At 36.8% G+C, this 13304-nt stretch overlaps 2 protein-coding genes across 3 annotated transcripts in view; both read right to left on the bottom strand.

Annotated features, from left to right (window-relative positions):
- Positions 1 to 848: 848 nt before the first annotated feature.
- On the bottom strand, positions 849 to 4691 carry LOC109084205. Its single transcript, XM_019098901.2, has 6 exons — positions 4592 to 4691; positions 4411 to 4490; positions 4295 to 4334; positions 3829 to 4137; positions 3441 to 3563; positions 849 to 934 (listed from the first exon to the last, which is right to left on the bottom strand). Exons 1-6 carry the CDS (start codon positions 4638 to 4640, stop codon positions 867 to 869), a joined length of 669 nt encoding a protein of 222 aa, XP_018954446.1. The 5' UTR covers positions 4641 to 4691; the 3' UTR covers positions 849 to 866.
- Positions 4692 to 7688: 2997 nt separating this feature from the next.
- The window catches only part of LOC109084215 (protein SSUH2 homolog), a 28823-nt gene continuing 23207 nt past the window's right edge, over positions 7689 to 13304 (bottom strand). The window contains exons 4-12 of one of the 2 annotated variants that reach the window (XM_042761672.1): positions 12286 to 12421; positions 12051 to 12111; positions 11647 to 11768; positions 9870 to 9932; positions 9691 to 9773; positions 8634 to 8726; positions 8431 to 8536; positions 8229 to 8336; positions 7689 to 8117 (exon numbers count right to left, since the gene is read on the bottom strand). In XM_042761672.1, coding sequence (XP_042617606.1) covers positions 7977 to 8117; positions 8229 to 8336; positions 8431 to 8536; positions 8634 to 8726; positions 9691 to 9773; positions 9870 to 9932; positions 11647 to 11768; positions 12051 to 12111; positions 12286 to 12421 — 913 coding nt within the window. In that variant the 3' untranslated portion in view covers positions 7689 to 7976. The remainder of the gene's footprint in view (positions 8118 to 8228; positions 8337 to 8430; positions 8537 to 8633; positions 8727 to 9690; positions 9774 to 9869; positions 9933 to 11646; positions 11769 to 12050; positions 12112 to 12285; positions 12422 to 13304) is intronic. The other variant, XM_042761671.1, reaches the window with a different exon arrangement.

Raw genomic sequence — 13304 nt, 5'->3', positions numbered from 1 at the left:
TCCTTTTTGGTAAGATGTTTTATTTTTTACTTTAGGGCATTAATCTATTATGTTGCCTCAAAAGTCTGCCTGAAATCCGTTTCAGGAGGTACCTCTGATCACAAACGCTGCCTGCAAAGTCATTGTCTGATAGGGTCAGCTGCCTGAGCTTTCGGATGCAGCCATATTCTCATCAACACCATGTTTTCTTCTACTATGTTGGATCCAGGAGGACTGAATTACAATCACACTGGTCAAACAGTGTTATTGCAGGCCCTTACATTAGCTCATATGAGGTCTAAAGACCATTCCACAAATATTTGTTGACAATTTTTTTTTTTATTGTCAACGTTGTTGATCATTGTTTCAGCCCTATTGCTGACTTAGATGTTTGGGGTGGGTGATGATATGACCAAAAGATTATTTCACAATATAGTTATTTTTGTTATTTAATTATTCAAGATAAGAACAAAGAACAGATCACATTAATGCATGCAAGTTATCACTTTTATTTTCTTATAAAAACATATTTGAAATATACCACAGCTTCTGCCCTTTGCTGAATGTAGACAATTCAAAGCTACAGCAGTAAGGAAAGCAGTTATTTTTATAAAACAAACAATTTTATCCAAAAATGCTAACAAATAAGGAATGTTACAGCATAAGCAAAAACATGTAAAATGTATTTTTTTAAAAACCCTCTACAAATGACATTTTTATAAAATAATGCTTGTAATATATTTCATAAATTCCAAATAAAATAAGAAAATATGCAAAAGGTTATAGTTAAATAAGGAATAGATTTTTCATTTATATTTAATTTTTATATTTTTATACTTTTTTATATACTTTTTTTTATATTTTTATATTTTTTCTTCAGGCCTGTTCTATTCTCTTCTGAAAGTGGTTGTTTCCACGTAGTCATTGTTGGTAACTGCTGTGGTGTTGATGGAGTCTGTTAAAATATTAGCAAGAGTTCAGGGTTAGTTTCTGCGTGCTTTTATTTTTATTTTTATTTAACCTTTATTTTTCCAGGAAGGTCCCATTGAGATTAAAATAAATCTCTTCCTCCAGGGAGTCCTGGCCAAGATGGCCGTATTAAAATTTCACATAATTACAAAAAAAAAAAAAAAAAAAAAAAACTAATTCTAAACAGACAAGGTAAATACAATAACATTAATCATATGTCAACAAATTAATTAAAACAGTCACACACTTCATTCATTTTACATCGCAATATATTTTTAAACACATTCAAAAAAGGAATTCTTTCTAGTTGAGCATTAATTTGAAATTCATTCCACAGCCAAGGAGCAAAGTAGGAGAAGGCTGATTTTCCACGTTCTGAGTGTATCCTAGGTACTTCTAATTTAATGCCAATCGATGATCTAGTGCTATAGTTCTTTTTATACAGGCATAAAAGCCTAGTAATGTAATTTGGCAGCATACCCAATAATGCCTTTACTGTAAATACTAATATATGTGATTTCCTTCTTTGATGTAAGGAGGTCCAGCCTACACGGTTATATAACAAACAATGATGTGTACGTGAACAAGCATTTTGTTATAAAACGCAAAGCAGCATGATAAATACAATCTAATCTTTTTAATAAATATATAGAAGCATGCATATAAATAATATCACCATAATCTATAATGGGTAAAAAAGTACTGTGAATAATTTTCTTTCTAGCTCCAAAGGAAAAACATTTTTTTTGCCGAAAGAGAAAGCCCAATCTTGGTTTTAATCTTTTTACTAAGTAATCAATATGAACATCAAATGCCAACTTCTTGTCTATCCATATTCCCAGATATTTGTAGGTTATTACTCTCTCTATATGCACGTCATCAACAGTAAGAATAGATGGAGCAGTGATCATGGGTTGTTTATGTGAAAAAACAATGTACTTAGTTTTATTCACATTTAAAATTAATTTTAATTGGAGTAAATTATGCTGAAAAGTATTAAAAGAATCCTGTAAAATTTCAATAGTTTGTGAAAGAGAGGCTGCTGCTGAATAAATTATTGTATCGTCAGCATAAAAATGTAACTTTGCGGATTTTATTCCCTGCCCTAATTCATTTATAAAAATAGAAAAAAGAAGTGGTGCCAGTAAAGAACCTTGCGGAACACCCTTCTCAACTGCAAGGTATTCTTTCATTTGATCATTTACTATAGTTTTCAAAAACTTTTGCTAAAACCGGTAATTTAGAAATAGGGCGATAATTATTCAAATCAGAGGGATCTCCTTCTTTTAATAATGGCATAACCATAGCTGATTTCCAAGATGTTGGAATTACATTAGTGGATAGACTCAAATTAAAAATTGATGCAATAGGTTCAGCAATAATATCTGCAGACACTTTTAAAAAAACTGGTTAAATTTTATCAAGTCCACCTGATTTCTTACAGTCTAAATTTGAAAGTAACTTATAAACTTCGGTGGGCAATATAGGGGTAAAAGAAAATAAATCTGATTCATTATAATTTGTCGTCTCATCAATTTCCTGTTCATCAGTGATCAACGAATTATTGGTACCTGTTATCAAACTAGCTGAAACAAAATGATTATTTAGAATATTAACAATATCAGCCTTGTCTGTAATTAATCTCCGGTCCACTTTTAAAACTTTTGGAAAGTCAGTAGATTTATTTGACCCTACAAGAGATTTTGTTAATTTCCCAAAATTTAGAAGGATCGTTCATGTTATTATTAATTAGATTAAGATAATATTGACTTTTAGAACTTTTTATCAATTTTGTGCACTTATTTCGTAGAAATCTATAATTGGACCAGTCGTCATCACTATTTGTTTTTTTTTGCTTTGGACCAGGCTAAATTTCTTTGTTTAATAAGATTAGAAACAGATTCACTGAACCAAGGATTATTTTTTCCACTCACCCGATATCTACGTAAAGGAGCATGTTAAACTAATGAAGCTCGGGCCTGATCCTAATCTAATCTTGAACCCAAATTCATCAAGTAGGACAAACCAAACCTCATCAGATTATCATCACATCAAGGACAAATATGATCAGAATATGTAATGCTAAAATGCTAGAGTTGTTTTCATTAGCAATGCATGTCAAGAGATCTCAGTGTCATACATACACAGAAAACTGTATACTATATATATACTGAGCGCCTAATGTGTGATGTGCCACAGGTCATCAGCATTAAGATTAAGGAAGAGAAACTCAGTTCATTTACTTTAATCTAAAGATCTGAAAACCAAAGCCTGGATGTTAGTCTTTGAGTTTCTTGAAAGGCATCTTTATCAGCCAGAGTAAAGGATAATTGAGCCAGTAATCAAATGAAATACATAAAGAAGCATTTTGAAATGCTCTCAGCATAGTATGTATTCATTTTCATTCGTAGGTTTAAATCTGACTGTGGTCATCAGGCCTTTAATAACATTCACTGCTGCTATAAATGAGTGAGTGACTAGTAAACACACACCTTTAGTTTTGCTCCTTATGTGGGTCATGATCACTGCTGCAGTCATGATGAACAGACCAACAGCAATGAAAGAGGAAAAGCAGATGTAGGATAAAGATAGTCCTTCCTCGTGATGATCAAAGACTGCAAGGAAATGCAAAGACAGTCAAAATATATTTTAGCTTGTATTCACTGAAATATAGTCTCATATAGACACTCCAGTGATCAGCTGTATCTTATTAATTTATATTTTTAAATGGCTAATTATGCATCCTAAACATCAGATGAGGGTGAAAAAGAGTGGGGGGAGAGAAAAAATAAAATAGGAAAATGCAAACATTTAGCAATATTGCATAATCTTGGGAGGGATGTAACATCTAAGCATAGTTGCAGAGACGTATTTGTTTACCTGATCCACTGTAATCGTAGGTCAGGCTACTCAGGTTCCTGACATCTAAACCAAAATCCAACTCATTCACACAGGTGAAGGAAGCAGGTGGACTCACTGTGACCAGAAACACACATATTTCTGAAGAATCTAAAGAAGAGCGTTTCAGTAGTTCCATGGTGTAGTTCAGTTCACTGTCCACACACAACTTGTATGACTGAAATCTGATTCTCCTTTTAAACATTTGGGCAAACTTGCACAGTACGATCACATTCTCCCTGTCCTCCATCTGTCGGTACACTGTGATGTTGGGGTCTGGGACATCTGAACCTGTTGTTTTGAGGAATGTAATTAATGTTGGTTTTAAATTAATCAAAGGCATCAACAATAATAAAAACAACTAGCAAGAATCACTTCAACTTAAACATGATAAACATTTCTTGTATTTCAAGGACCTTTAATGCAGTTAAACAAAATTTGTTCATACTTTCATATTCCTCAATGTAGTCTTCAATGAGTAGAACGTCCTGTCAGGCAAAGGCACATAAAAAGATTATAAATGTAAAATTATTTGTTCTATTCTAGGGCTGAGAAAAGACATACATCCATATCCTCCAAAAACCAATCTCCAAGGTCTTCTTGAAGTATATAATCAGTCCAGTCTTTTGATTCCTGACATTTCTCTGGATAAACAGATGGCAATAGTTTATTATTAATATATGATTTACTCCCTGTTCACATTGTGGAGTAAAATATAAAACATGGGAGAAAATGTTGTACTTACGTGAAGCTAACATTACAATTAGCAAAAGGACATGTGAAAGGAGCTTCATTTTGCATCAAACGATGGTCCTTACTAACACTGTGTGCACTAGCTCAGTTTCACTTCCTTTGTAATTCCTGCCTAACATCTCCTTTTTGATAAGACGATTATTTTTGGATAAACTGCTTTATTGACAACATTATCTCTCTTAAAATACCTTTAAAGTGTTACAATAATCAAAACAGCCCTGAACTAGATCAAGGATCACATGTCCTTTTGCTAGTTGTAATGTTAGCAAAAAACTGATATTTACATTTTATGAAGCAGTGTATGGTGCTTACCTTTGGACTCTAAGAAGCTGTGAATAACTTAAATAAGAAATGAAACACAATTAAGTGACAATAAACCAACAGGTGTTCAGAATCAGAAGAGCGGCTGCTAAAGTGGTTTAGCAGACTTTCTGTTATGCAGACTGGAGAGGTGTGGATTACTTGTGGATTATTGTGATGTTTTAATCAGCTGTTTGGACTCTCATTCTGACGGCACCCATTCACTGCAGAGGATCCATTGGTAAGCAAATAATGTAAGGGCATGTTCACAGTTGGCTAACTTTTTAGTAAAAAAACAAAAACAAAAACTGGCAGCTGAGGACGTCTTTTATTGCAATAACAACAGCTGCAACAGTAGCATAGTGCTGTGTGGGGCAGAAATGTCGAGAAAGAGGAAGTTGGCTCTTAAGGCCTGTTCACACCGGGACGAATTTCGCGCGCGATATTCGCCGACGTTTAACGCCTCGTGACTAAACAAAGGGCGCCAATGTGAGTGTGCACACCGACGCGAAAAACGCCACGCGTAAAAGCGTCATTTATTAAAAAACGCCTCGGGTTCGTTTTTTTGGTTTGACGCTCCGCGTCAAAAACTATACGACCAATGAGAATGGCGCTTTTGCACACGTGTCTGTAGCTTCTGAAGTTACAGTAAAACACAACTTGGGGGCGCTCAAACACAAAACTGTCTTGCTGAGCACACATACGTAACGGCGAAGAAGATATACGGCCAAGTAGCGTCTACACTGCCGGGAAGAAATAAGACGAAGAAGATGCAAGGCAAGATGAATGTAGAGTTGCTGGTCTCGTTGGTGTCGGAATTTTGACAAGCGCGTAAATATTGCTCTCTTCTTCTGAGTGAAAAGCGAGTTTAAGAAGCGTAAAGTTGCGCAGCGCCACCTTGTGTACAGGGGTATTTCTGTTTTACATTAAGCGCCATCTAATGTCAGGGAATTAATTTGCATGTTCACTCGGCTCATCGTCAGCGAAAATCGCTTGGGTGTGAACACAAAAAACGCGTTGAAAAACGCTGGCGAATAACGCGCGCCGATATTCGTCCCGGTGTGTGTACGGCCCTTTACATTGGCTTTTGAAGTTATAGGGATCATATGATGCGATTTCACTTTTTTCTTTCTCTTTGGAGTGTTACAAGCTTTTGGTTCATAAAGGAGATCTGTAAAGTTGCAAAGACTAAAGTCTCAAATCCAAAGAGATATTCTTTATAAAAGTTAAGTCAACCACAGCCCCCTAAAACGGCTCGTTCTAACACGCCCCCACATGTCTACGCCACTACGTGGGAAGATTTGCATAACACTGCCCACCGGCCACGCCGTTTTCAAGCCGGTCTCTGCTCACTCCATCCCGCAGTGTGTGACGCTGTGTTTCATTGTGAAAGCAAAACTTCTTTGTTCGGTCTTCCAAAGACACGACTAGAAATCAGTGGTTAAGTTGTATTTACAACACTGTTCCAGAACAGTTCGACCCAAATATTAAGATGTGTGCAACACATTTTATGGAGGACTGTTTCCTGATCTGCCGGCTGTTCTGACTCACTGACTGTAAGTATGTATTTTATATTTAAATAATTTGCCACTAATGATTCAAGCACATAAAAAGACAGTATAAGTCGTTATAATCAGTAATTATGTCCCCACTGGATACAACAAATGCTTCTTTTGTAATGGGTTTTATTGGATTTGTCTGGTTGGGAGCAGGGATAGTATAGTGAGGGGCGTAACATTTCTGTCACACGCTTGAGGCATTCGGCCAATTACAATGCACCGGATAGCTGGACAATCAGAGCACACCTCGCTTTTCAGACCGATGAGCTTTGTAAAAATTGACGTGTTTCAGAAAGGCGGGGCATAGAGGAGAAACAATCATGTACAGTATGTGGAAAATAATGTTTTTTTAACCTAAAAACACATGAACACATTTCATTACACCAAATAAAGTTCTTTTTAGGAACATCATATGACCCCTTTAACAGGGAGTTAAATGTCGGTTCATGACGTTTGTGTGTGCATGTCATCATAGGGGGAAGAAAACATTATGGTGCTTACAACAATTTTGTCCAGGAGCTCTGGTTGGATGATGCGCGGTTTGCGGCATATTTTACACTAAATAAATATCATACAACTCTTTGTGCTCTGAAACTAGTACGAAAGGTCTATCTACTGGCACCTTCTCCATTTATTTCTTGTTCTGGAAACGACTGGTCTCACTACTCGCTACTTTTTTCAGCTTGAAAAGGCAACATGAGCTGCAGAAAAAGATGCCAGAGGTGGCATCTAAAAAAGCACTGAGGACTTTTTTGAAAACATGGTTTATTCCATAGGATTGTAATGTAAATCAGACGCTGGCAGCTTCAAAAAAGACGCCAAGTGTGAACATATCCTAATGCTACATTTCTCCAAATCTGTTCTAATGATGATAAACATTCATGTCATGCAAGTTGTGGATCAGCTTGAGAAAATGTAACATTTTGTGTGAAATATTACTTTAAGTCTAATGAGGTTACTGTATCAGAGAATGTTCCATGTAATTCTTTTTTTTTTTTTTGTATATATTCATTTACATTATATTAAAACTTGGTCACCAATGAACACTTCTCCATTCATCCGCCTCAAACTGAAAAAGTGTAACTCTATATTTACACCAGTGATTTCTAAGTCGTTTTTAACTTTACTTTTTGCAAACCTAAAGTGTGAAAATGTAACCTCATGTTTACATTTTTAAACAGTATTCACATTTGATAGATTTATTTATATAAAAATAAAAAGGCAAATTGATGTGTTTCATTCATAAAACTCACTTTATTTAGACTTACTGCAGGCTACATTACAGACCTTTCCCTCAGAAAATTACAGTAAACTAGTTTTATTTGTGAGGTGTTTTAAAATGTTACAAATATTTACATGGTCATAATGTACGTTTGCCTAAAATAGTTTTTAAATACTAAATAATAGTCAACTCTCAAAGGTTTTGTTGTGTGTGTCAGGTTAGAAAAGTGATGAATGAGGGATGTACAGTCAGCAGTTTGGATGTTTGCATGTACAGTACTGAATGAAGATGCAGAGTCACATGACAGAACAGCAGCAGGTAGCGGGATAGTCATCAGCGTTCACTTTCAACTCATTTCCATACACATAATAAACATAAGGCTTTTCTCTCCACGTGTAGTTCACTCTCGTTATGGTAATGAGCTCGATCGTCTGCCTCTGGAATAGGAGAAAATTGATTTAAAGAACCAGATTCAACATATATCAGTATGAAGTAATCATGATGATGACACTATGCAACTTTTAAATAAAATAAAATAAAAGAGGTACCTGTTGTAATATGCGAGAGTTCTTGGTATATTTCACCTGATGGTCTCTTACTAAACGCTCAGATGCTTGTGCAACAGAAACATCAGGGAAACCCATCACTGGATAGACCTACAGTAAACAACCATAGTGATAAATGTATCATCTTCAGCTTCTTTATTATTCTTTCTTTTATCTCTAACTGTCAGTGCACATCTGTTCCCACCATAATCTGGGCATCTTTGAAGAGCTCTTTTCCTGAAACCTTCCCCAGTTTTTCTAGTCTCAGTCCACTCGAATCTTGCGCTACGTAATCATCCTTCTCAGTGCACCTGAAATAGTCCAAAAAGTTGCTTTCAGATTGAGACAGTTGAGTTTGGCATAGTGTACAGAGTTAGGATATTATCAGTGAAATTCTGATGATAATACCATTTCACTTTGAGGTTGATGAAGACGAGCAGCTGTCCCTTTCCATCACAGGTGTCACACTTGTGAAAGCCCCTGCCGCTACATGAACTACATCTGAAAGTAGTCAGACAAAGGCTTAGGAAATATCAAACAACAGCTGCTCTCTACTGGATGCATTTACAACTGTTTAAAAACTGTGGCAGTAAAACATTAGTGCAAGGACACCATTGCAGTTGAGCTTAGATTCTGAATCAAATGTGATGAGAGAAAAAGCCAAATAAATAGACAACACTTGTTTCTATTATGAAGTCTTTAATGGTTGCACACACAACAACCAGTGTAGTCAGAGACATGTAGAATCAAAGAATTAGTGAATTGGTAATAGTGAGATGCCATTTAAAATATGACTATTAATTTACATTTTTAACTTTTTATATTAGTTATTTTGATTCTTACAGTGTGAGACGGCCAAAAAAGACTCCAAACTCAATCATTGAGAGTTATCCACAATGCATCAGACTAAAGATTCTTGGATCATATTTATATACATACACATTCCGTTCATTGTTAGTTTATGTCAGCTCAGGTGCATTAAATAATATTAACAGATGCATCTTATGATTTTAATAATGAATTAGTAAATTAAGAATTAATAGATTAATATATGTTTGTAAGTTTTTTCCATTGTTAGTTCATGTTTACTAATGTAGTTTAACAAATGGAGCATTATTGTAAAGTGTAACCAAAAGTCATATATTGGTTAACACTTCATTCAGAAAAAAGGCCCTTTACATGCTGTACAGCTACTGGAATATTTCTGTTAACATAATCCAAAAAAAAAAATTAATGCTTGCACTTTATCTTCCTGAAGATTCCAGCGTTTCTGGTCATTTATTACTCCGCAGTCATTTTGGAGAGTAATTTTAATCAGCTTATTAATTAAAGGTTGTGAGAAGATATCCATGTTGTTTTTTAATGTTTGTTAATGTTAGGTAAATAAGTGATGGCTTGAGATGTTTATCATTTTATCAAAAGATAGAAAAATACAAAGTTACTACATGACGAATGGCAGACTTACTTTTCACGGCCGCTATAGTCACATTTATTGCAGGACTCGTTATTAGGACCTTGACGAGAACCGTTACATCCAGAGCACACTTTCTGCATTAAGACAGACATAAAAAAGTCTCTAGTTTCACATACAATAATACAACCTCCTATAATCATTTGCGCTAAACACAATAAGATGTCACTTACGCTTCCGGTTCCAGTGCAGGAAGAACAAGATTTTTTTCCCATTCCACTGCATGGATTACATTTCTAGGATATGAAAAGAATTGTCTTGATTACTTCTGTAACCCTCGTTCCCTGAAGGAGGGAACGCAGATGTCACATCGGTGATGGATGAATTGGGAATCTTGCCAGAGAGACCAATCTACTTCAAGTGTAATCTAAACGAGCCAATGCACATTGGAATGCGATATTTGCATCTGATAGTACAAATAGGCAGCAGGTGCAACACATATTCAGGTTTTCACTTCGGAGATGAGCTGGTGACCCGGCTGCTCAGTGGTTGTACAACAACTGTGGCAAATGGGACATGATGTCTCCATTCCCTCCTTCAGGGAATGAGGGTTGTACAAGGAACCAAGACGTTCCCTTTCAGTCGTTCATCTTCAATGACAAGTCGTTGACCGACAAATTGGGAATCCCTACCAAAGCGCCACTGATGCTGCCCTTTCCAGTGTCCAGCATAAGCCACCCCAAGAAACGAATCATCCAACCTCGAGGGCTCAGGACACGGTGGAGGTCTCCACTCGCCTGGGCAAGTATAGCCATCATCTCTGGGTCTGACTCGGACAACCCTACTGTTCCCAAAGGAAACAACGCACCCAAATCATCATCCCCAGAGAGAGTAGACCCCTCTGATGCATCAGTCTACATCTGGTTGTCGGGGGGAGCCCCTGAGGATACGGCTGGTACTATTCCATTAGAAGTTCCAGCACGTTCCAAGGGTATTTCCACTGGCCGCAGAGCGCAAGAAGGGTGAGGGGCCCTGGGAGGTTGGTTCCTCGAAAGGGAAGTCCTCACTGTAACCCTCAGACCCCCAGGCTACTACCTGAAGTAGTCCTCCCCTGGTTTTTTACCAGAAAGAGAACTAAATCGAGGCAGAGACGAGGGGTGTCCACCTCTTTTTAGGTACCGGAGTCTCGATTGCTACTCTGAGATGGTCATTTTCCCGCAGTGGGTACATGACTTTTCCACAAAAGCCACCTCAGTGTGCTTGATGCCCAGACACATGAGGTGGCGATCGTGACCATCCCTCTGTGCCAGGTAACAACTGAATCCAGAAAAACACTGGTGGAATGTCATCTTTAAAAAGAAACAACATCACACCCGTGTAATACACTTTTAGGGAAATGGCTCTATTATTATTGATGAAGCACACAGGAGAAATGGCCGCAGCAACACTGGCAGGAATTTAGTGCAGCCTGCAGTGTGCACACGTTGATTACTCATGAGATTGCGGCCACTGCTGCAGCGCTATCACACCAACACCACAAAAGAGGCTTCTCCCAGAAGAACTCTCTATTTAGAAACAAATAATAGATTAGTGGAGCAGAACAAACAAATCTGCCGAAGCGAAAAGCTGAATATGTGTATTATGTCTATTTATACCCACTCTGCAGGGTTTGGCAGGCTGATGCAAATATTGCATGCCAATATGCATGGGCTTATTTATTTTTCACTCGAAGCAGATTGGTCTTTCTGGCCAGATTCACAATTCATTGGTCACCGATAAGACATCAAATGTGACTGACTAAAAGGGAACCAATTACTTTCCATTTACTTGACTATATATTGTACATTACTGTTTTTTTTTAACTAAAAGTCTTCAAGATCTTCTTTAAATTAAGTGCTACCAAAAGCTTCAGTTAAAGATGATTGTTTCATTAAAAATTTTCTGATTCAGTATTTGCTGCATGCTCTGTTGTTTGCATTGGATATTTTTGATGACAGTGTCTGATTAAACCTTGACTGAGGAAGTGTAAGGCACTCTAATGGTCTCCTTGTGATCAGTAAAGTAGGACGGAGGTTGAGCTGCAATCTCCCACGGTCCTGGAGGACGCTGGATACCGGCATCAACACGCTGCCCTGAGACAGAGTTGAGTTTACATATGTGAATCAGCTGAGATTTGAACAAATAGTTGCAATCTGGCTCAGAAGAATATATGAATCATTATGTATTTGTGGCAGTTTTTCTACTGAATAAGGGATACAAGACTTCTTCACATTACAAATGGTTGTCGAAAGCAAGTGTGATTTTGCACTATTTTGGAATCTGCACCCAAAATTAGTAAGAACCGAGTATTGGATTTCATTCAGCAAATATTATGCAGACTAAGAAAGCACCTCTTTATTGGCTTTTTTTTTTACCTGTGTAAGGCTCCTGACTCCATTTAGTAGATCTGGACTCTGTGAACGTCTCCAAACGATACTGAGAACAGAAGCAGAACAAAAAGACAGACCTCATGAATACATCTATCAACACATGGCTCTATAAAGCAAAAACAGACCCATATTTATTCATGTTCACTTGTACATTTCTACTCCACATGCTCAAAATGAATGATAATATCACCAAGCTCATAATGAAAATGAAAAACGTCACCCTGTAGGTATTAAAGGACTCCATATTGGTTATGATTCCATCTCTGACGGGGGCAGAACTATAGCAGCACTTGCTGGAGACGTACTCTTCAAAAGCTTGACCCGCTCTTCCTTCTGAGATGGAAGGAATGTCGTTGCTAACAGGAAGATATTGATTGCATGTTGAATAATGCATCATCTGAACAGGCACCAGGAGTCAGTTTGAGAAATCAATGTATTTTAAGCACAATGCATTCATCTATATAAAGTAATTTAATTCATATTGAGTAAAATTATCGATTTAACTGCACTGCCACTATCAGATGAGAACAAAATTTGAACTATAATAGCAAAAACATTGGAACATCGACACTGTTATTGAACTGCTTTGAAGGACTATTCATATGATCTTCTGTAGAGCTGCATTAAAGCTTTCATAATTTATTAATATTAACATTAAAGTCCCTGTGTAGACACAAATTTTATTCACTAAAACACGTTTAATAATATAAATGACATTTTAAACCTTTTTTGTGAATTTTTTTTCTTCATGCCTTAAAATGGCTTGAATACAACTCTACCTCATTTCGTATATGAAAATCATGAATATGCAAATTAGTCCCTGCCTCCACTCAACCACAGCGGCTACAACTACCTGCTCCCTTTTCACTCAGTTAACTGAAGTAGTAAACACTATACAATATTATAAATATTGGATTAATTCAGCCATATATGTTTGAACTAGAAAGTGATTCAGAAGAAGCAGAGGAAAAGTGAATTATACAGGGTCTTTTACTAGTCGATGTATCAGAATGATAATGCGTATAATGGTCTCTTCAAAACACCAGACAGGCATGTAAATTTAGGGTGACCATATGCGCCATTCATACGGGACACGTCCCGTCCAGGAATCTTAATATTGCCTAAAATATCCAGGTTTTGGCTGTTTGCAGGTCGATCGTTGTGCGACATTCATGAGAGCTAGAGAGCAGACAGCTCCTTATGCTTTCGGATCGCTCTCGCACCTACTTTGCTGTCTTT

The sequence above is a fragment of the Cyprinus carpio genome, chromosome A8 (genome assembly GCF_018340385.1).
Source record: "Cyprinus carpio isolate SPL01 chromosome A8, ASM1834038v1, whole genome shotgun sequence".
Lineage (NCBI taxonomy): Eukaryota > Metazoa > Chordata > Actinopteri > Cypriniformes > Cyprinidae > Cyprinus > Cyprinus carpio.
Note: the sequence above shows the minus strand (reverse complement) of the source record. Positions and strands in the feature narration are given on the sequence as shown.